Here is a 23,810-nt window from a genome sequence, read left to right on the forward strand (position 1 = left end):
CAAATCTGTTTGAGAAAGCGGTGTCCTCTCGGTGCCTTTGAGCACAGCAGAAGATAGTTATATTTTTTTGCCATTGTTCGATTCCACTGTTAGAGAGGGGTGCTCTGTACATAATTCTCTGGTATCGTGAGATTGAGGAGGCAGTGGTAGATGCCTCTGAAACTCAGAGTAATGGCCTAAAATACTGCAGTCTGGTAGACCCACAGTACATCAAATAAGTTGTACGTAATTTTGTGAATGTACTTGAAATGATATAATATGTGGTCACCATTTGTACAGTGCTCGCTGCGATTTAAGAGACCGGCTTTCAAGAGCAGGCAAAGCATGTGCAGGCCTAACAGATCTGAAACACTGAGTTGATCAGAATTCATAGCCAGAGTCTGTTGTCATGTTAGCTCATCTGCAATACCCTTGACTCATTTTGTTGACCGACGTTCTGCTGACCCTGTGCTGGAGCTCACAGATCGGTGGGAAGGGTCAGCCAGGCGTTGGGCAGCTGCTCATCACTTGCTTGCAGCAAGCAGTATGAGTTCTAATGCGATCTTCCTAAACAACAAACCCCTCGCTACCAAGTATGCATTTTCATCTGAAAAGCAGTAAACTATGATTAGAAAAGGCTATTGTAGCAGCAGTGCAGTTTGCATCAGTTGAGGGGTGACTGTTGACGTGTTTTAAGCCTTTTTGTAGCCAATATGCATTCATTTCTATGAAACAATGCGCCAGGTGGGTTGATTCAAGTACAACGTTTTTACAGCTAGACAAATCAATAAGAACAAGAATTTTAGAGGAGTAATATCCACTCAGAAAAAGCTGATATCAGTTGAAAATTGTTCAGGTGCCGAGCATAAAATTAATTTCCTCTGTTTGGAATCAGAACAAACACTGTCAAAGCCAATAGGTCTTGCCTTTGGGACCTATTGGCTTTGCTAATGGATTTTAGACATGCTACGCATCGTCCCAGGGGGACTAATGAATCAAAAAAAAAATAAAGCTTTTGACGCAGCCGCCGCCCTTGTCATTTTGTAGGCACGCGTACCCACAAATCGACACAAGGTTTTTTTCTGTTTAGTCACTGATCCAATTTGGATCAGTAATTAATAAGTAAAAAAATATGGACAAAGTTGTTTTTTTTTTTTTTTGCGGGAGGAGGAAACCGGGGGGGGTGGGGGAGAGGGGGTCAGAAGCAACACAGAAGGCACAGGTGGGGGAAGGAAAGCAGATGGCGAGTGAGCAGCGTGGAGCGGGTGAGGAGAAACACCCAGGTGAGTGGGCAATGGGTTGGAGTATGGGAGTGGGGAAGAGCGGCAACATGAGCGAAAGAAGGGTGCAGACATGCAAAACAACACAGATAGTGGGGTGAGTGAAGCAATGGGCAAGAGAGCAGCGTGGAGCGTGCAAAGAAGACGCACATGAGCAGGAAAGCAAAGAGGGATGGAAGTACATGAGGGCGAGTGCAACATAGATGATGACCATGAGAAGCACACGGATGACAGAGAGCAACACTAAGTGCAGCGGGAAAGTAAGATTTATTTGAGAGAGAGAGAGGCAGCTGGAGAGAACCTTAAATTTTGTGAAGTGCTTAAAGGAAAAGAAAAAAGTAGTGCATGAAAAGCATACAGTGGAAGTGTAGAAGCCAACCAATCAAAAGTGGTGGTAAACCGGCAATGCTTTATGGGGAGGACGAACATAGGATTGAGAATGACAAGCTGAAACACAAAAAAGAAGCAGGCAAATGAGTGACAAGAAATCCAACCAGTGGTATGCAGTGGGTGGTCTATATGGCACTCTATGTTCTTGGTAAGCCCACAGTATTTCTCTCAACATAGCACATGTGCTGTCCGGTAGGCAAGACATAAAAGCATTTACAGTACAATAGGTCTCGCAATTGCGATATTTTTTTTTTGAGCCATTGGCATTGTAAATGGCAGTGCCTTTTATAACATTAAAAGGCATTGTAATTTACTATAGCAATAGTTCAAAATTTTGCAAAAGATATACCTATTGCATTGCAATGCGCAATGTCCGTGAAGCGGGCGCTGCACTCACTATTAAAATAAAATAAAAAAATGAAACTAAGCATGGTGTCCCTGAAGTGGGAGCCGCTCTCAACATCAAAGTTAAAAAAATAAAATTTAAACTGAGCGCGGTGTCCCTAAAGCAGACGCCACGCTCAGCATGCAAATATAACAAAAAGCATCCGCCATTTTCCCCATCAGTGTCAATAAACAAAATAGTGCTCACCCACTTATATTGCTGACATTGTAACAAGCCAAGTAAAAGGTCCAGTCGTTATGAGTGGTAAGAAATGCAGACAAGGCGGTACCAAGGAGGGACTAAAAAGTTTACTTACAAATCAGAAGCCAGCATTTACGAAGGACAATGACACAAGCAAATGACAAATCTGGGCAGAGAGTGTGCGGGGCTTCCAGTGCATACTCTGATACAGCATGCCTCGCAGAGCGAGCAGTGCATGAATGCTGCCGATAGGCTTGACCTAAAAACCGTCATTTGCGGATTGGTTGAAAGCCTCAGTCAACTGAAAGGTCTGAAATCAGATTTGTTAACAATAACACTATAAGATAAGGCATCTAAATGAAGGTTTAACATAGCATAACAGCATTATTTAAAGCAGATATAATCAGTATGATCTACACTTTGGGCATTTCTTGGTTCAGTATAATGTGAGGTACTTTTGGTATTCTTTGAGGTGAAATGTATGCTCATCGTGGCACAACCGGAACTGTGAGACCTCAGACGAACTGGTCTAGGTCTATACATGTATTGCATATGACTGAAACCTATTCTACCTATTTGGCTTCGCCCTGGAATTTTGTTATAACTCCCACCTCCCCCTCCTACCTCCTGCCCCCCGCCCCCATAGTTACCTCCCTATTTCTCCACCTATGTCATGATGACTGCTACGCATATTGGGGCGGAACCTGAATTGAAACTTTCCGTGACCTTGCAGTATATCGTGTTTAGGCTGCTTTACTCTGACACTGACCCTTAGGGGATTTCAGTTCATTGTATCATGATTCTCGAACACTGTCCAAGCTTCTATTAATGTTACATGTTTGACATCTGTAAAGTCCCATATTTTCATATATACACATCTTTTGAATGTTTATAAAACACAGGCTCAACAATGCTTGTAGGTTTTCTTCAGTCTTCATGTGTGTTTGACTTTTTATTTTGACTGGTGTTGGGGCTTGTTACCTTGATACAGGCTCATCCTGAGCCGAAACGCTTTGGTACTGGACTTTCCCTACTATTAATAAAGAACCTCTCGCCATCCTTGAACGACCAAATACATATATATATATTCACATCTATCTCTAACATAGCACACATGGTACTCGTTATGTATTTTGTATGTTGTATGGTTATTTTTTTTTTTAATGTTTAATAAAACAGTAGTGAGGTCACTGGATTGATGCGATTCTGTGGATTTAACTTTTACTGAATAATTATGGGTTTGCAGCATAATTTGCAAGTTTAACAGATTACGCCAAAAATATTGTTTTTATCTCAGATGGATACATATAACAATGCATGAGACTGTTCAGCATAATTTTTATATTTTTTGCTGCATAGTTGTGCTGCATAATTGGGTCCTTAATGGTAAATACTACTAGTCGCCTTGACAGTGTGAAAGCACTGCAGAGCGGTTAGGGGGCTGTTATTATGAGGGTGAAATCCATTTTTCAGACGCAACATAACATAGATTCCCTGTGCTATATGGGTTATTATATTACTGAATTTTGGGGAATACAATAAAAAACGCATATATGTCATCGAGGTGAAAGTGAAGGTTTAGTAAGTCCTAAAAATGATGCAAAATGTATTTTAAAAATATCGAAAATCCACAATCCTGTGCATGACATAGCTCTGATAATCTAAATGACCTGTTTTGAGCGTTTACTGAACCTCCCTGTGGCTCCAAATGTGTTAATGTGGATGCTATTATTATCCTGCTTAATAGTTCTGGTTTCATTAATAAGGTGGATGAAATGCTGAGCTGGCTGCAACGAACTTTAAATGTGTTACCTTTCATTTATTCATACATTTTTGCAACAAGAGTAATAACTTATTCAACCACGTTACTAGGTGAATGCTAATTATGCTGGCTACTTGACAAAATATGTTCTTTAAAGCCTTATTAAAATAAAACAATTGTCCACTTCCTGCCTGCAACAATGGTCTATCTCCCTTCTTTCCTCCCCAGTGTGATTCACCCTTAAAGAATAATAACAAAACCAGTTCCATAGAGCGGTGAGCCAAGAAAAATAAGCTGTAAACTCCTCACATTTTCTCTTTTAATAAACAAAATGGAAGAACCCGCTTATACATTTCCGACCTATGATCTTTGGCCAGTCACTTGGTAGGGTAGCATAATATGGCTTTTGTTATTATTTATTTGTTATTGCATTTTGCAGGCTAGTGGTTTTTATGGATGGTCTCGTTATACATGTATGTGGGTTTTCTATTTTTATTAATGTTTCGTTAGCAATACCGTGCATAGAATGAATTGATATATGGACAGAGGGTGGAGCCTAAACCCAAACAGATGCAACAGAGTGCATTCCCAGGTAACCTGGGTATGCGGGATCTGAGTACCATTAAGTGCCAATGGCTGACAGTAATGTAGGAATCTGTAGGCATATTCCTTGCAGTGAGTTCCTTATTGACTTTGCTAATGCTCTCTAATGCTAATGCTCTTTAATCTCGTGACTTGCGTGTTGATATTCATACAATAGATTAGGTTACTGTAGGAAGCTGGCTCGGTATATACTATACCAAAGGAAGATATAGTGGGCACAGAGTCCAGGGAGTCCTCAGAGGTATAGCAGAGGCTAAATTAGGTAAGTTCCAACAGCTCTCTTTGTGGTAGTGTGGGGGAGCAGTTAGGCTTATCCAGAGTGTGTGTAAAGCATTTATTGTATTCACTCAATCAAGGACTGATTACATACACTCAGCAACAGAATCCAGACCAATTGGACAAGTATAAAAAAAAAAGGTATAGGTGTGTTCTATTTCTAGAACCAAGCAGGATTTGGTAAAGGTAGGTAAAATATACTTTCAATTACAGAACATTTCAAGAAGTGCAATTGGGTATGTATTTGCAATCATTACAATTTGTATTGTTTCAAAAAATAGTTTAAATAACACAGTAATTACTTTTGAAATACTTTCATATTACTTTTACATCGACTACTCGTGTGGAATGCCTAGATACCCCACCAGGGATCTCGCAGTACAAGGTAAATAGGACTTTTTAGGGTTTGCAGTTTAGTTACTTTTTCTCTCGTACAAAGTCAGTTTAACACAAAATTTTGGGAACAAAAACTCATAACATTGGTTCCTATGGGAGAAAAATGTTTATCGGTTTAACAGGTAAGTAAATGTCTTACGAGTGGGAGTTTTGGGGTTTAGGGCCAAGGTTCCCCATTGTCTAGGTAGGCACTCAAGTTGCACCACCAGTAGCACTGGGGCGGCCGGGTGCAGAGTGCAGGGGCCCAATGTTAGCCAATGGGGCTCAGTGGGCCTTCGGGCAGAGACTGCTGACAAGCAGGGCACTTGGCTGTGGAAGCAAAGCTCCTAAAGTAGAGATCAGCAGTGCAGGGACCAACAATCACCACAAGAGCTCCACCATCAGCGGTACAAGGGCGGCTGGGTGCAGTGTGCCAAGTTGACGTCGTGGGCCCTGTGGATTTCAATGAGGATCTCCGGTTCGGTAAAGATGCTGCAGGCTCGGGCAGGGAGGCTTCCTGGAAGTAGCCACAGGCTGGAGAGGTAAGTTGGGATCTTGGGGGATGCCTGGACACCATCGGTTTGGCCACCCAAGGCTGTGGGGTTCTTCTTAACAGCTCTGGTCGCTGTTGGGGGATGAAGGGGGCCTTCAGGTTGAGGCTGCAGATGTCGGCTTGAAGGAGGTCAGATATCACCAGATCCCAAGTCGGGATCAATGTGGAGACCTCCGCGTGGTGTTGGGCCACTCGACCTCGGACTGTGGGCGTCCGTTTCAGAGTGGTGCAAAATCATGGAGCAGTCTGGAGTCTGTAGGTGTGTTTTGGTTGAGCAAATCCAGTGATCACATGAGACAGTCTTAAAGACGGTTCTAGGGCAGGTCCTCTGGGGGTTTGCTGGCTGTTGGACACGCCAGGATTCGCTGTAGTCAGGTCGGAGGCGGGACAGGCGGGTAGAGCCAGGGTCAAAGCAGTTGGTGTCCTCTTCTTTCTGGGTCAGCACTGCCTTTGGTCCTTCTTCTTTCTTCCTCGAGTCTGAGGAGGCAAGGTCGAGGGTTCCCCCCTAAATACTAAATTTAGGGGCTTTAAAAGGAGTGTGCCGGTTGGGACCAATGGGGCCCTTCCTTGGGGTAGACACACCCCCTAATATGCCACTCTCCAGTGGGAGGGGGCATGAGTCTCTTTCTAATTGGCTAGGTCCCTTCATCTTCAAGATGGAGTAGACTGAGATGTGTGCTTCACCTCCCCTCCCCCACCTGAGAGGTGGGTTGGCAAAGGTGGGCACACCTCTCCTCCTAGCTTGGTTTGCCCACCTATTTCCCCCATCCAAAGTGGGGGGCAGAACTGGTGAGAGCCAGTTGCTGGGGGCAGCAAAAGGCAGGGACAGCTTAAAAAGGCGGCAGGCCTTTAAAGCTTCTCCTTCATGGATCCAGTCCACCCTGGGGAAGGAGGCCTGACACCTCTGCGCAGGAGGGGCTTTTCTACTGGACCCCGAGTGTGGAGTCTCTCTACTGAGGGCTCCAAAAACCTGTCAAGAACCACACCAGGGCTGGTCGTTTTTCAGGGGGTGTATCTAAGATGCCCTCTGAGTGCATTTTTCATTAAATCCCAGACTTGGATCAATGTGGGTTGAATGTGCTGAGAAGTGTCTACCAAACTTCCCAGGCTTCAGTAAAGCCATTATGGAGTTGTGGAGTTTGTAGTGACCAACTCCCAGACCATATACTCTTTATGGCTTTACTATACTTACAGTGTATAAGAATGGACTAAGACACTGCAGAGGTACAGGGCTCATGTCACTGTACCCTCACCTGAGGGCTAGTGCACCCTGCTAGAGGGGTGACTTACCTAGGCTCCGGCGTGGGTTGCAGGCACGGTACACTGGTATGATTGCTATGTCAACTCTTCACTTTTCTCTGCACCAAAACGCACAGCCTGCTATGGCAGTGTACAGGTGTCAAGATACAGGGCTTCTAAGGGTGGCACAATAAGTGCTGCAGCCCTTACAGGCCTTCCCTGGTCACAGTACACTTGGTACATTTTACAAGGGGCTTACCTGTGGGCAGAGATTAGCCAATTGTTGATACAAAGGTACTGTTTTGGTAAAGAACATAGGCCCTGGGTACCTGATTAGCAGGGACCCAGGGCACATCAAGTCAAGTTGCATCAGATGTCAGGCAAAAAGTGGGGGGTAACCATGCCAAATGCAGCACTTTCCTGCAGGTACACTAAAGGTTTGTAAGTATACTATTATTGTTTTGTGTGGCCCATTACGACCAGGTGGGGAGCCCACCTAAAACCGCTACCAGAGCAAAGTATAGTACTCCGGAGTAACGTTGGGGCCCTCATACGGTGTAAAGTAGACATGTATATTGCACAGATGTGTACCAAGGATAGTTATTGAAATGTAATGCTAACTGTTTTGCTACTGGACTTATGGATGTGACATCCCTGATCGCAACATTGCGTTGTACTGTGCTGAAGTTCAATAAAGTTTTCCCCAAAAAATGATGTAAAAAGGAAATGTGTCAGAAAAAATAATAATGGAGCCACGTGCTTAAAACTGTGGAAATAATCCAGTCATTTCAGCTCTGGCTAAAAAATATTAAATTTTTAAAAAGTATAGAGTGGTGCTGCATTAGAATGATCACTCCTAACAAAAAAGTGTACTTCCAGAAGCTGCGAAGCTTGCTAAAGCAGATGAACTCTTTCTTAAAAATATGAAAAAGAAAAAATCTGAATTCTCTGCCAGAAGTGGAAATAGATCAGAATGAGGGTGATGTTCTATCAATATGACTCTGCGTTATTTGGAGAAGGATTGGTAGAAAAATGAAAATGAGCTAACTGGTGATGATGAAAACAAAGGTGACATTGTGTAGGAGGCCCAACGTGAGAGTAGGTTTCAGTTAGAAGGTCAGGCACAATGCCGTCAAGGCTTTTATGGTGGCAGGGTGTTATGTATATTGCTGGGTATTGTTATGCGGGCTATGTTCCAATGCTATTGCAATGTTCTAGCATTGAAGTGTAGATGGGGAGGCAAGAAAGATGAGCTGTAGGAGGTGGACAACGGACGCGTGAATGCTTTGCTCCAGACTATAAACTTGTGAACTTTGAAAGAAAATCAAAAACGCTATCAGAGTCACTGCCAGGTCCTACTAAGTCTCCAGACCAGTTCCTCTGTGAAATAGGCCATAATTGGGGCTGTGAGGTGGCTCTTAGTTCCCCTGCTCTTTTTTTCTCCATTAGCATAGTCCGATCTCTGCCTCGCATCAAATTTTGTCAGTAATTTGTTTTCCTTACTACTGTTTTAAGTGTTTTAGGGCTCTTATCTGATGTTCTTTCTGGTTTGCAGGGCAGTGGAGCTGCTCTCTGTGCCACAGGCCTTCGAAATCTGGGGAACACCTGCTTCATGAATGCCATCCTCCAGTCGCTCAGGTTTGTTATTTTGCAGGCGACTAAATGTATTGCATTGTACTTGTGGAATGATGGCAAAAATACTGAAATTAAATGCTTGTTGTGCAGTATGAACGGATGTGCTAGTTACTTTTGTAGCTTTTTATCTTTATTTAGTATGGTACTTAATTTGTAGCAGATGTATAAAGACATATGGATATTGCTTGCTTTTAATGATAGCCAGGTTAATCAAGTGCATCCTTTTGTCAAGGACTGGTTGTTGAGAACTTCTGTTGAGCCCTTTATTCTTTGCCCAATGAAGGGGGACTCCTCCTTGTAGCAACAGTGCCACCTTGCATAGAGCAGGAAGCTCAAAACCTATTAAGTGTCTCCTTAAGAGGGGTCCCAGTTAGGAGATAAAGGGTTAAAAAAACAATTGACAATCTTATAGCACTTTACTGGAGCTGAATACAAACAATGAAGTGATCACCATGGGCCTAACCGCCTCTGACATCAAGGAAGAGAACAGAGCCAGGGAGGGTTAATATCCAGAAACAGACTCCAGTAGTAGTTCCAACTGCTAGAAGCACAAATGGCAGACGAAAATAGAAACAAAGGGGTGAAGAACAATGCAGAAAGATCTGGGAACATTGGGCTTTTGGACAACATCCTATGGACAGACCACGAGCTTTCAAAGGTCATTTAAAGTTTGTCCAGGCCCCTTTTCAGGAATTCATGATGTTTGTCTGACAAAAGCTGAAGAATCCCAAGTTTGACATACTTCACCCTGCAGTGAATTCTGCAGTTCTGCTGCCACTCTTTATGTTGAGTTCTATAAGCAGCTCAAGAACCACCCTGTGGATGATGGTGATTACAGAGATTGCAGAACAGTCCAGACGTACGGTGAAGAAATGCAGCCATGAGCTGAACGCAGCGTCCAACAATGCCAACCTTCAATCCTCTGGAACCTTTCGTTTCTTAATTGAGTAAATAAACAGTGCCTTTCCATCTCTATAACCATAATCCATTAGAATGTGTTCAGATGTATACTTCTAATCACAGCTTCCTCACCTGAGTATTCCTGTAGTAATGTATTAGCTGTGCTTGGAAATAGAATAGTATATGTAGAATGTATTACATCATTTAGAATGCTTGTGTGGTAGAACTTTGGAATGTACTCAGATAAGCTAGTGTCTGTGTTGGAGGTAGCAGCACCCTTTTTACTTCCTCAATTACTTTGGAATAAAGAAGATTCAACTCATATTTTCGTGTGTACCGTTACTACAAATTTGGCGACGGTCCGGTGATCAACCTAGGCGGGATTCCGGTGACGAGACTTATTGCAAACGATTTGTGAGGAACGTTTGAGTGAATTGGCGTGACATCAACAAAAAAAAGGAGAAGAAGAAGGAACAAAGAAACAGAATGGATGTCACCGATGCGTGTGCGATCTGAACTGTGAGGCGCCTTGATCGTATACCTGTAATTCAAGTAAGTGCAGTGTCTTACCGCATCTGTTCAACGGTATCCACCGTTTGCAGCACGCATCATATTCATTTCAAAAGACGCGCTCCCCACGCTCCTGTGCATCTTCTAAGCCCCATTGTTCTACTCCTTGGATCGAAGTGTCGGTGACGTGACGCGACGCGCTTCCCTGACGTTACCTTAGTAAGGTCAAATCACGTCAGGGTGCGCAAAGGTCACGCACGGCGGCCATCTTGAAAGGAGTTTATCACATCGTGATCGGAAGCTGGTTCTGGTGTCATTTCTTTAACAAATGAAATCGGCAACTTAAAAGAAAAAGAAGAATCATACGGTATTACAACTTCTATAATTATTTACTGCAAGGGTGCTGCGCTGCATGTTTTGTTAGACTATTTTCTCTTTCAAGTATCGATAAACTTTTAGTTTGGTTACAAGTAAAGATCTTACACAGAACTCCTTTTTATATATTTTTGTGGAGGTTGACGTACTGCATCTACATGCCTTCTACAAGTTCAAGTGCTTCTTTTGGAGAAACCTCTGTTCACGCAATGCATGTTAATTCACCTGGAGAATTTTTATCTGTGCCAGGTGAACCACCTGTTGCTTGGAGCGACTGGATGGAGTAGTTCATTAACTATATTGCAAACCTGGAAGATGTGAATGGTACATTTTCACCTGAAAGAAAAAAAAGAATTCTCATGTTGTGTTTGGGTCCAGAGGGTCTTCGGGTGTATAATCAGTTACAGAAGCAGGACAGAGTAGGGGGAGACATGGATGAATTCAAAGCAGCTATTCTAGATCTTGATGACCATTTTTCGCCAAGTGTGTGCATTGCTGTTACAAGGCACTCTTTCTTCCAAAGGAAACAAGACAAACACGAGAGCATTGAAGACTATGTAGCTGCGTTAAGGAAACTAGCTGTCAAGTGCAAATTCGCACAACTTCACAACGAACTCATACGTGATCAGATTGTTATGTATACAAAAAACAAAACAATACAAGATAGGTTATGGGTGGAAGGTGAAGGTTCATTAAAAGATATTATTGCTATGGTAAAAAAAAGCTGAGCTATCAGAGCGATGTGCTAAGACGTCGTTAGCTAATGATAAAAAAGAAAGTGAAGTTGTGAATAAAATTTCTGAAAGTAAGGGTAGCCATAAGATCAGCAAAGAGTTTAAAGCAGGTAACAACAAGAAAGAAAATGTTGAATTAAAAAAAACCTCTGATCTAGTATGTTATAGATGTGGCAGTCGTTCGCACTCAGCTAACTTTCAAAAGTGTCCTGCTAGATCGACTAAATGTTTAGTGTGTGGCATAATAGGACACTTTGCAAAGGTGTGCAGAAGGAAAGTGCATATGAACACTAAAGGTAAAGTATCTTGCATTCAGGAGACTGACTTTGATTACAGTTCATCTTTGAGCGAAGAATGTGTACAAACTCAAACCACCATGAAGAAGAAAGTTGTCTTAAACATTTCAGATTCCTCTTCCACTAAACCCATGTGTCAAGTTTCTTTAGGTGGTGTGTCTATTCAAGTAGCGGCTGACTCGGGTTCACCTTATACTATTATCGCTCTACATGTATGGGAGGAACACTTCATCTCACAAATTGGTAGTTGGATGGAACCGCCTGATATTGCTCCTGAGAGCTTTATTGGAGAAAGAATTGATATTCAAGGGTTTAGGTTACTGGTCTTTAGATTTAAAGGCAGGCATGCCACTGGGAAATTATATATTGCTAAAGATGGGCCATCCGTCTTAGGATGAAAAGACTAGAAAAACTTGGATATCATTCTGGACCCCAATAGCAAGGAGCAAGTTTTAGTCTCGTGCGAAGGTGAGAACACTAAAAAATGGGTTCTAGAAGAATTCTCATCTGTTTTTTCTGGGCCTGTGGATAAACTAAAAGGTTTTACTCACCAGATTCAACTCAAAGATGGTGCTATAACAAAGATACATAAAGCACGTAATATACCTTTTATCATAAGGGATGAAGTCAAATCAGAATTGGACAAATTGTTACGTTCAAACATTATTGAAACAGTGGAAGCAGCAGAGTGGGTTTCTCCATTGGTCTTGGCACGTAAGGCCAATGCAAAGGCCCGTTATGTGTGGAATTAAGATACTTAAACAATCAAATACTAATTGACCAATATCCACTGCCCAGGATAGATGAAATGCTGTCATTGACGCGAGAAGCCAAGTGGTTTTCCGCTTTGGACTTATCTGCAGCGTATCATCAGGTAGGTCATGATCCTGATAGCAGACATTTGACAACATTTTGTACTCCTTTTGGGTGTTTCAGGTTTAAGCGTATGCCGTATGGTTTAGCATCAGCGGCTGCAGAATTCCAAAGATTAATGTCTAGATTATTCGGCCATATGTCTGAAGTAATTTTCTTCCAGGATGACATTTTAATTATGGGAAAAAGCAGATCACATCACAACACGATTCTCAGGGAAGTTCTCAAAATTCTAGAAAACAATGGTTTAGCAGCTAAGTTAAACAAATGTAAATTCGCAGAGAAGTCTGTTACTTACTTAGGGCACGAAATCAGTGAATTTGGTATCAAATCTAAGACAAAATTGGTTGATGCAATCATTAACGCTCCGGAACCCAAATCGATGGACGAACTCAGATCCTTTCTGGGATTGGCTGAATTTTATTCAAAGTTCGTCAATCAATTCTCTCAGAAAACGTATGATATGCGTGTTTTAATGAAGAATAAAACACCATTTGTTTGGAGTGATGTGTGCAAAAAAGCTTTTCAGGAAATAAAGTCTGCTATTGCTAATGCACCTATTTTACAAGAGTTTGACCAATCAGCTGACACTTACCTCACCACTGATGCAAGTGGTACTGGTTTAGGGAGTGTTCTTTCACAGTTTTCTTCTCATAGCCTTTGCTTCACGTTCACTCTCACCTTGTGAGGAAAAATATTCTGTCATCGAGCGTGAGACTTTGGCTTGTGTATGGGCAATGGAACACTTTCGATTTTTTTTTTTGTTGATTTTTTTTAAGTTTTCACAACCTTTATTGTGCATTTCAAGGAAAAAAGACATACAATTCCGTATATCGCCTACAACCTCCATCAGGCCGGCAATGCAATATTTTAACTAAACATATCTTACTGCATCAGTGGTGGGGAGGCGGAGTTACACAGCAAGTCGCCTACAACCCAATCGGGCCGGCCGCGTTGGGGGGGTTAGCAGGCGGGACAGATGATAGCATGCACATGGGTATGTCAATCAATTCGTACATTGGAACGGGCTAACCACAACTTCTCCCAACAAACAACTCAACCAAACAGCCGCTATTGGCTCTGTGTGCTAGTAGGAGCACAGTGTAGGGTACTCAGGCCTCCCACCCCTCTCCACCCGAAGTGTCGCCATGTCTCCCTCCCAGCTATCAGCGTGCCGGATTCATCGGCACGCTGATTACAGTTTCTCAATGTGGGGTTTCTGTTGCAGTCTCAGTGGAGTGCTCCAGTAAGTAGCTCTGCAAAGGGCCCCAGATGTTACTAGGACGTGAAGAGGGAGGTTGGAGGTCGGCATAGGCGTTTAGTTGCTCTTGGCAATAAATCAGGTCCTTAATCCGGTCCTTAAATTTCGGGGCTCTGCCCCTGCCCCACTTGCAAGCAATTCTACGTTTAGCAAGGAGCAGTGCAATAGAAGTGTAGCTACGCATTTTAGCAGCAATAGGGGCAGTATAGCCTAACACCGCAGTTACAGGGTCTTTAGAAACATGTATGCCAGTCATGAGGTCAAGCGCGCCGAGCACCTCCGCCCAGTATCTCTGCACAGACGGGCAATCCCATGCCAGATGTTTAAAGTCCGCTCTTCCCTCTCCACACCGTTCACAGAGGTCATTGTCTCGAATCTTTAGCCTAAATAGTTTCGCCGGTGTATAATATAACCAGTGCACAAATTTGTAATGGATCATCCTAAATCTGCTACTAGCAGAGATTTCCCCAGTCTGCTTGCAACAATACGTCCATTGGTCCTCCGTGAGGGGGTACCCTATCTCCTCCTCCCATCTTTCCCGGGCCAGAGGGGGATCAAAGTGCCTATTCGCCTGTGCTGTACGGTAAAGCAGTGAAAGGACATGGGCAGGGACATCCTGTTGCAAGACCACATGCAAGGGGATCATAGTCTGAGGTTCAGCGGGGAATGAGGGGGTAGCAGCGCTAACCTCTCGTCGCAGTCTAATATAGTAGAATCTATCTAGGGGGGTGGGGTGGGTTTCTTTGAAAAACTCCGCAGAGGTCCTAAACTTCCCCCCGGTGTAGAGATGACCCCAGGTATCCATAGAGAGTTTACGAAGGAGTCAGCAACAGCCTCCCTCCTGTGTGACCGGAATATCCCGCCGTCCCGGAAGGGGCAAAAGCAGAGAGTATAGTAGCGTGCAGCAAGTCGTTTTAGCGAGATCGTGCCAGGCGTTAACAGTGGACTGAACAGTGGTGTCTGCAGCGCTACGCGATGTCCTAGCAGTACTAAGATAGGCTGTGCTCGGCATGGGGGCCATGTAACCATCCTCTATGGCCAAATGTGGCATAAAAGGGGGAGGCTTCATCCAGTAAATGGCATGATGCGCCTGTGCACAGCTGAAGTACAGTTCCACATCAGGGACCGAAAAGCCACCCGCGCAGAAGGGGCGTGTGAGGACTTCCCATCGTAAGCGAGCCTGCTTCCCTCCCCAGATAAGACGGATGAGCTGCGTTTTCAGCGCCGAGAAGAAATGCCGGCTAGGGCATAGGGAATATTAATAAAGAGATACAGGAGCTTAGGTAAGATGATCATTTTGATCAGTGCTGCTCTACCGGCCATTGACAGTGGCAGGGCTATCCAAGTGTCTATTTTATCAGTGATAGAAGCTAACGCACGTCCGTAATTATCCCGCAGGATCTCCTCCCTAGAGCGAGAGATTAGTATCCCCAAGTACGTGAGGGTGGTGTCACACCACCGAAGGGGGAAATCAGGTTGGAATTTAGTCGTGGATGCAGAAAGGGGATACATTTGGGATTTATTCCAATTAATGTGTACTCCTGATAGCTGTCCAAACAGAATAAAAAGTCGCATTATGGGGTTCAGGCTTTGAGCCGGCCGCCGCAGATATAGCGTAATGTCGTTAGCGTATAACGATACGAGAATCTGTCGCTCTGGGTAGACAATCGCATACTCTCGATGATGTTGTCGTATCTTAGCAGCAAGGGGCTCAACAGCCAAGACAAATAACAGGGGGGATAGCGGGCAACCCTGTCTGGTGCCTCTGGCCAACGAGAAAGGGGACGAGCGCATCCCATTAATCATTACTGTAGCGTGAAGCCCTGTATATAGCAGATTAATCCAGGCGAGAAATGGGGGTGGGAATCCCAAGTGCACCAGCATGTATGACAGGTAGTCCCACTCCAGCGAGTCAAATGCCTTTGTGGCATCGAGAAATATGGCAGCCGCATTTTCCTCGGGGTCTATGTCATGAAGCAGGGCGAACAAAGTGCGCAAATTATGGGCTGTACTCCTAGTCGGCACAAACCCAGACTGATCCGGGAGGACCAGCCTCGGCATAAGAGGGCTTATACGATTAGCAATCAGTTTGGCGAGTATTTTAGAATCGACATTGATAAGGGATAGGGGCCTGTAGGAATCTACCTGTGCAGATGGCTTTCCCGGTTTAGGTATAGAAATAATAAGGGCCTCGCGCATTGACCGAGGCAGAATAGCCGTCTCGCGGGCTTCCTCGAGTACATGTCTCAGGACCGGGATAAGGAGGTGCGGTATGTCTGGGGCCTTACTAGACTGTAATTGCATAATGGCCGATACGATATCCTCATCCTCATGATGCGCTAATAGGTATTCCCTCTGGCCATCACCCAACCATGCAATCGCCGTGTCCTCAAAGAAGGTGTCAAAATCAGTCTGGACTTTTCGCTGCGTGGAATACAATGTTTTATAAAATCTCTTAAAGACTCCAAGTATGTCTGAGGAATTTCTATGCATGAGGCCATCCTCATCAGTAATTTCTGAGACGAAGTTAGCGAAGTGGGGGGGACGAATGGAGGATGCCAGTGCCCGGCCTGGGCGTTCCCCCTCTCCATAACAACGAGCTGTATGGTATTTCCCTCTGAATTTGCATTCCCGCTCAGCTGTGTCATGGTAATCTGTAAGCAGTGTACGCAATTGCGCTTGAAGCGACGCAGAATGCCCTCCCTGAAGAGCCAGCTCTACATCTCGAATCTCCGCCTCCAACTTTTGAAGTCTATTTCTAATATCTTTTAAGACTCCCCCACTCTTTGCAATACAGACCCCGCGGACAGTTACCTTGAAGGCTTTCCAAAGTGTAGAGTATTGGGAGACCGAGCCAGTGTTGTGGGTGAAATACTCCGATATTTCCTGTTCGAGCTCAGTCTTGAACACGGGGTCCAGGAGCGACTTCGGATTGAGGCGCCACGAAAGAAACTGAGATTCCCCCGGCGGTGGGACGAGAGTTAGCAACGCAGGGGCATGGTCTGAGTGCGTGCGCGGCAAGTACGAAACGCATGAGGCCCAAGTGTCTAGTCCTCGATCTAACAGCCAATAGTCGATGCGCGACCAAGAGGCATGGGCGAGGAGTAACAGGAGCCCTGACAGGATAATGGATTTCGGGTTCTCCAGGGGTCTATAAGGGCATGCTCTGCAACTATGTGTTCAGATCAAATGTGTAGTGCCCGCATCCTGAATTTTCCCCCATAATACCCGAAAAAACTCTGGGCTGTCCACGTTAGGGCCATAGCACGAGACCATAGTGACAGACTGTCCGAATAGTCGGCCCCATAAAATATTGTATCTGCCTTGCAAGTCAGCATGGGATCCGATAGGGGTGTACGGCAGAGTGCTCCTAACCAGGATAGTGGTGCCCCTAGCATATGATGAGTAGCATGAAAAGCCGCGATGACGCGCCCAGCGCTTAGCAAACGAGGGAGTTGGGCTAGGGGATAGATGTGTTTCTTGCAGCATAGCACAGTGGACGTTATGACGATCCAGATACGCGAGAATGTGACGACACTTCCGGGGATTGTTTAACCCACGCACGTTCCAGGTTAAAAAATTATACTTTAGTGGTCCGGATCTAGACTCCATTACTAAGATATGATTATGAACTGGAGCGATAGCAGATGTGAAGGGTGCTATGCGACCCTCACCCAATGTATTTCTGACATGGCATAGCGGCAAAGAATAACAAACCAAACATTCGTTGAAACCTCCCCCCTCCCACAACAGCCACCCCAACCTGCTGTGCCCAGTCCCTCCCTCGTCCCGCCCCAACCTACATCTCCTAAGTCCAACTGGGGACGAATGATCATCCCTCTAACCATTTCGCAAAAAAAAAAATACAGCAATAGGGTTCACCTGGTGGGTGGCAGCCAGAGGGCGACCAGTTGCTCCTCGCGGACGCGAGGGTGTTCGGGCATGATAGCACGAGTCCATCCTGTCACAGCGGTTTACGTGTCATAATGTCCAATCCGCAACGTGGGTGGAAGGAGGCGGCAAGCCGCACAAGGCAGCGCCCAGTCAGAGCAGCAGCCTCAGGACGACCCAACCCCACTTCAGCTAGTAAGTTCTGTGGCCTCCTCCATCCCCCGTCCACGCCTGCAGTCAGTACCACCAATAGACCCCAGGCCCGTCATGGCTGTCGACTATCCAGGAATGTAAAATGGGTATCCAGAAATAAAGTGGTAGAATACTCAGCCTCGGACCCAGACTATAAAGTTACATTGTGATCTGCCTGTGGTGACCATAGTTCAATGGCGTGACAGGGGGGCTAGCACCGGCTAGAGTTCGCACTCTAGTACGGAACCCGGTCGCTGTAAAGGCCACTTCAATGTCCGCATCATGGTCAACTATAATAAGCAATGAGAATCGCTATTCAATATCGGACGTCCCTCCGCCGTCCCTGTCAAGCCGCCCCGACGGCGGGGCCTTCTCCCGCTCCCGAGGCAGCGTTTTAAGAAAATCCTGTGCATGCTGCGGGTTTGTGAAGAAGTGTTGACGTCCCTGAGCAGTGACCTTCAAACGAGCGGGGAACAACATGGCATACGGGATGTCTAGTTGCTGGAGCTTTTTCTTGACAGGGAGAAATTTGCGCCTCTGGTCCTGCACCGCCATAGTGAAGTCAGGGTATAGGGAGAGGTCCATCCCTTCATGGTGTAAACGTCCTTTCTCTCTGGACAAGCGGAGCGCAGTATCTCTATCGCGGTAATTTAGCATTCTGGCGATGATGGGGCGCGGCGGGGCCCCGGGAGGAGGGCGCCCCGCCAGCGAACGATGCGCCCTCTCCACCAAGAGGTCCGACGAGAAGGCCTCTCTTCCAAAGAGCGCCACCAGCAGGCGCTCCACATATTCTTCCAGTTTCCCTGTGGCAGTCGTCTCCGGCACCCCAAGAATTCGAAGGTTATTTCTCCGCGAGCGCGATTCCAGCTCCTCGTTCTTAGCCGCAATTACTTTCAATACTTTATCAAAATCTGAGGTACGGCTAGTGGTGGCAGTGCAAGAGTCTTCCAGATCCGAAATTCGTCTTTCGGCTTCGTTTAGCCTATCTTCATGCTTGTCCGCCATGTGGGTGAGGCCATCCATACGGGCATTCATGATGTCCATTTTGGATTCAATAGAGGTTAAGCTCGACTGCATCACCAGCAGCAGCTCCTTTAAATCAGCGGTAGACGGGGCCGAGGCCTCCGCAGGGTCCCCCTCCGGGTCCAGTTGCGTTCGGGGAGTTTTCCGGGTGTCGAAAGTAAGCTTAGATTGCTTACCGTCAGGCTTTCCCATAACGAGGCGGGCGCGGGGGATCCCTCAGACCCCGGCAGGAGCAGTTGTACGCAGGGGGGGGGCAGCGCAGCGCGAGACTCCCCAATTGTTGTGACAGGCTGTCTGGGGAGTTAATCGAGGCCACCAGTCTACCCCGATTGGGGGGCCCAGCTCCAGCACCCCAGGAAACGCAGTCCAGGCCCGATCCCCCAGCCGCACTCAGCACCGAAGCCCCGCCGCACCCGCAATGTCCGGGGCATGCAGCCGCCCCTCCCACCCCCGGCCGAGTCCGAGAACTAGAGCAGGCTCAAGTCAGGAGCAGAATGCAGGGTAGGGGCCCCAGTGGCCGGCGCGAAAAAGGGAGGGGGGGGGGGCATCTCACAATGATCCGGGCCCCGGTGGCGCCCAATATATGCTTCAGATAGACTTTCCTTATGGGACGGCCTTTCAGTTGCGCACCACCATGCATCACATAACATTGGCCCAAAAATGGTTCAAGCGGTTAGGACAAGAACCCCGATGCTGTTGGGAAGCAGTGTAGAGATGGGTAGAGAAATCGAACAAGAGGAAGGTCCCTTCTGAATAGGAGCTTACATGAGAATCTCCTCCTAGACTTCCCCAGGCACGCAGCACCCCACTGGCAGGTCACTTACTTCAGGGCTAGCCCACCCCCTTCGTTAGTCCATGCGCCGTCAGGCTGGTCCACGCAGGGGCAGCGGGGCACTCACCCCAGGTCCGGCTCCCCCTCACCAAGCCTCGGAGCTCCAGTAGGCCGCCTCCCGCTGCAGACTCTGCCCCCGCAGACACCCACGGGAGTCAGGCACAAAGTCCCTCGTCGGGCAGCACTCTCTCCCGGGGGCCCTCAGCAAGGGGCACCCGCCGCGAGGAGCGCAGCGAAGGCACCCTCGGCGCTCCTCTCCTTCCGGCAGCTCCGCCGCCCGCCTCCAGGCCCGGCCGGGCGTCAGTCACTTTCATGCAGCAGCCACCTATGCAATAGCCGCGGGGCAGCCGGCTCCGGGCGGCAATGAGCTTGCGATGCCCCTGAGGCTCCGGGCAGGAATGCAGGGACCCGGGCAGCTCCCCGCAAGGCCCACAACAGCGGCGGCCTTGCAGGATGTCTCCGCAAGGCCCACCTCACAGCGGCAGTCGGCCTCCTCCGTTTCGGGATCGCGAAGCGTGGTCCCGCAGGCCGCCGATCCTCCGCTCCAGCCCTCCGGCACAATCGACGACAGCTGATGGCAGGGCACACCTCGCAGCGACATCGGCAGCCTCAGACATCGATGGCAGTGAGCGTAGAAGTCAGGATGGACAGGATAAAAGAAGGATTGTCGCCCGAACCGCAAGAGCCTCACGTAAGTGCGGCCATCTTGCTTGGCGCCCTCTAGCGCCCCCCAACACTTTCGAAAATTTATCTGGGAAAAAAAGTTTACTCTCCGTTCTGATCATAAGCCTTTAACCAAAGTACTGACAACTGAAGGGTTGTGTAGGGCATCAGCAAGAATTGCAAGGTTATCCATGAAGCTTCAGGACTTTGTTTATGAGGTACAATATGTGCCTGGAGCCAAAAATGTGACTGCAGACTTTCTTAGTAGACTTTCCCTACCTTTGAAAGAAATTGATCAAAGCTCATGGAATGATTGTTGTGTTGCTGGAGTATTTTCTGACCACCATAGTTTATCTAAGGATGAATGGGAATTTGAATTTACAAAGGATCTAGTCCTAAACAATGTTGTGGATAAAACTACTAATGGTTGGTCTACGCAATCCAAATCTGATCCACAGATTAGACCATTTTGGGAAGTGAAAGATGAATTAAGTATGGATGACGGTTTTGTATGTAGTGGTGAAAAGCTTATTCCACCAAAAGCCATTCGTACAAAGATTATTAGTATTGGACATGATGGTCATCCTTTAATTTCCAGGACCAAGAAAAATATTAAAGCTTTGTATTGGTGACCTGGAATTGATCTAGAAATTGAGAGATGTGTTCGGGAATGTGTTAGTTGTGAATGTGCGGACAAAAGTAAAAAAACTCTTAATCCACCAATGTCTTCATTGGGGTGCCCCACGCTGCCATGGGAAGAACTGGCCTTAGATATCATGGGACCCGTGGTATGGCAAGATGGCACATGTAAACATGTTCTAGTTTTAGTGAATATATTCTCAAGGTGGATTGAGTTAAAAGTTGTTAGAAGAGTTGACACTGAAATTGTAATCCGATTTTTGAATGAAAGTTTTATTAGAGAAGGTTTGCCCGCTTCTCTTTTAACTGACAATGGTGTGCAATTCAAATCAGACATTATGGAAAAAGTTCATGGAAACTACTGGTATTAAACAAAAGTTTACAGCTTTGTACCATCCAAAAGGAAATTCTGTTGTGGAAAGAGTTAATACAGTCATAAAAGGAACTTTACAATTGGCTAACAAGGGGAGGAAAGACTGGAATGCTGAACTGGATAAAATGTTATGGTCCTACAGAATAACGGTTCATGACACTTGTGGGGAAAGTCCATTTGGACTGATGAGAGGCAGATTTCCATATTGCAAAATTAATCCGGTATGGATGGGCAGAAGTAAAAAATACACATGGGATTGTATAAAGGTTAGAGAAAACATATGTAAATCACAAAATAGGAATAAAACGTATTTCGACACAAAACATGGCACTAAAAATGTAGTTGTAAAAGTTGGTCAGTTAGTAAGAATTAAAAATGCAAAGAAAGTTGGGAAACTTCAACCTAGTTTTTCTAATCCTGGGACCGTTACTACAATCCTCCAGGCACCAGACAGGATCCGGAGAATGTTGTAGCAGTGCTCTTATGCACCCCTAGATGGTGCTGTGCGTCACTTCATTGGCTCTATACCATCCTGGAAGTGACAGAGCGGAGCCACATTTAAGTGCTACTCCTGCATGCTGATGTCCGTTCTTTTTAGGTCTCGCCTACGCAGCGCATGCGCTGCTTAGAAGAAAGACCTTTAGCCATCGATTCCGTTTTTCAGGCAAAAACGTGCACGCGTTGCATTGCTTTGAATGCAGCGCGTGCACGTTTGGCGATTCCCTTGCGGTAGCGAACTTTGAAACCATGTGTTTGTAATTAACATATGGTTCCGGCTCGCTCCCGCAAGGGAAACAGGCGCAGGCCCCCTCCTCTCTCCCCTCCCCCTGCTGCCGCCTCCTCACTTCATCAGCGCAAGGCGCGCACTTTTTGTTTGTGTTCTGTATGTAGCTGAGCGCTAGGGCCTGTCTGATACTTTATTCCACTGGGCTTTTCTCCGGTGGCTGGAGCCCTTGGTGGTCGGTTTGAAAGGCCAAATCCTTTCCCGGTGCCTTTATCAGTTTCCCACCTCAGCGAGATTAATAGTATGAGACGAGTGCGGGCTTCAAGCGAGTAAGCGATGGAGAGAGAGAGCTTTAGGGACGACACGATCAAAAGGAGAATAGAGAGGGGAGAAAAGGGCTGGAGGGAAGGAGAGACAGTGGTAGGAGACGAAGGGAGCTTGGCTACTTTTTGCGTTTTTGCCAGGGCTGCTTTTGGTTCGTTTCCCATTTCGCCCATGCTGAGCGCTGCTGATAAAGTCTTTGTGTGCCTCACGGTCAGTGCAAATGGCAGTCCTACTTCTAAGTTCGTGGTACTTCTTGGCTTTTGATTTTAATCTTTTCATTATTTCAACACCTTAGCCCCTAAAAAGCTTACAGACCCTCGCGGAAAAAGTTATTTTTCGGATGAGGTTGAGTGTATGGTGCTTGCCGGCCGACGGACCCTTGAGCGCTTTATGAGGGTGCTGACCTGTAATTAATATCGGGCGATTGTAAGTGGAAGTGGGGGATTAACGCAAGGGGTTTTTATGCACCGTCCATTCTCCCTGTTTTGACCCTATCTGTATGTGAGCTCCCGCGTCCATTAACATCAATCTTCTTTTTTTTTTTCTTTTACTCAATTGCTCCTTACTTGGATTCTTAACCGTCTTCCCTAATATTAAAACTACGCTTGCCGGCGGTGCTCTAAAAATAAACCGTATGGCTCCATATCACGATACTCCAGCAGGACTGCCTCATTTGAGAGAACATGCCGGCATACACTTGTTTGAAATCCCAGTAACCTTTTTAGGACGGTGCAGTATAATTGACCTTTGTATCCACCGTCATACAAAAATTGTGTCCATTCAGAAATATATTCAATTTGTGTTTTCTTCATCCAAACCTGGTGCCCCTTTGCTCTCATTTATCATAACTTTTCGCTTTTTCAGTCTCCATTTTCTCAGGTGCAAATGTCCCCTTCCCACTTTTTCATGTATTTCCACATTGATCTCATTCATTATCGCTTTGGTGCGCATTCAGTCCTTTGCTCAGTGTCTTTTGTCTGCTCAATTTCAGTGTACGTACTTTCTCGCTAAGCCACTCCAGACGCTGCCTCTGTATCATTACGATGTGCTATTTCATGGTCACCCATCTGCTCTTTATTTGAAGAAGTTGTTCGCCTTTTTCTTTCATGTCACTCTTCTACTTGCTCTTTTCTTTCACATGCAAAGAAGTTCTTCAGTGCCAGGGACTAGTATGGCGATGTGTGCTATGTGAAACAAATACTTTTGCTTTCAGCCAATGTTATTTTTAAATTGGGCACTGCCTGGCTGATCCCCCGCCAGCCCACCCAAAAACAAACGTTCTATGAAAACCTTCATGGTTAACAAAATGGGCACTAACAGTAAACAAGCATTTGCAATGCAATAGGTCTCGCATTTGCGAGAGTTTCAGCTATTGGCATTGTAATTGACAATGCCTTTTATTTATGTGTTTTGAAAACCTGCAATCCGTGCATAAACACACACTTTGTACTTATAGTAGTAGTTGCTTACGAGAAGCAAGGCTGTCAGTAACTGTGCCTGTTTTACTGCCAGCCGTGCATTT

At 46.0% G+C, this 23,810-nt stretch overlaps 1 protein-coding gene across 3 annotated transcripts in view; it reads left to right on the plus strand.

Moving 5' to 3' along the window:
* Positions 1 to 23,810, plus strand: part of USP3 (ubiquitin specific peptidase 3) — a 290,965-nt gene that overhangs the window by 108,984 nt on the left and 158,171 nt on the right. For all 3 annotated transcript variants that reach the window (XM_085643678.1, XM_085643679.1, XM_085643680.1), the window contains one exon: positions 8,599 to 8,681. In XM_085643678.1, coding sequence (XP_085499804.1) covers positions 8,599 to 8,681 — 83 coding nt within the window. The remainder of the gene's footprint in view (positions 1 to 8,598; positions 8,682 to 23,810) is intronic.

The sequence above is a fragment of the Triturus cristatus genome, chromosome 3_1, assembly GCF_964204655.1.
Source record: "Triturus cristatus chromosome 3_1, aTriCri1.1, whole genome shotgun sequence".
Lineage (NCBI taxonomy): Eukaryota > Metazoa > Chordata > Amphibia > Caudata > Salamandridae > Triturus > Triturus cristatus.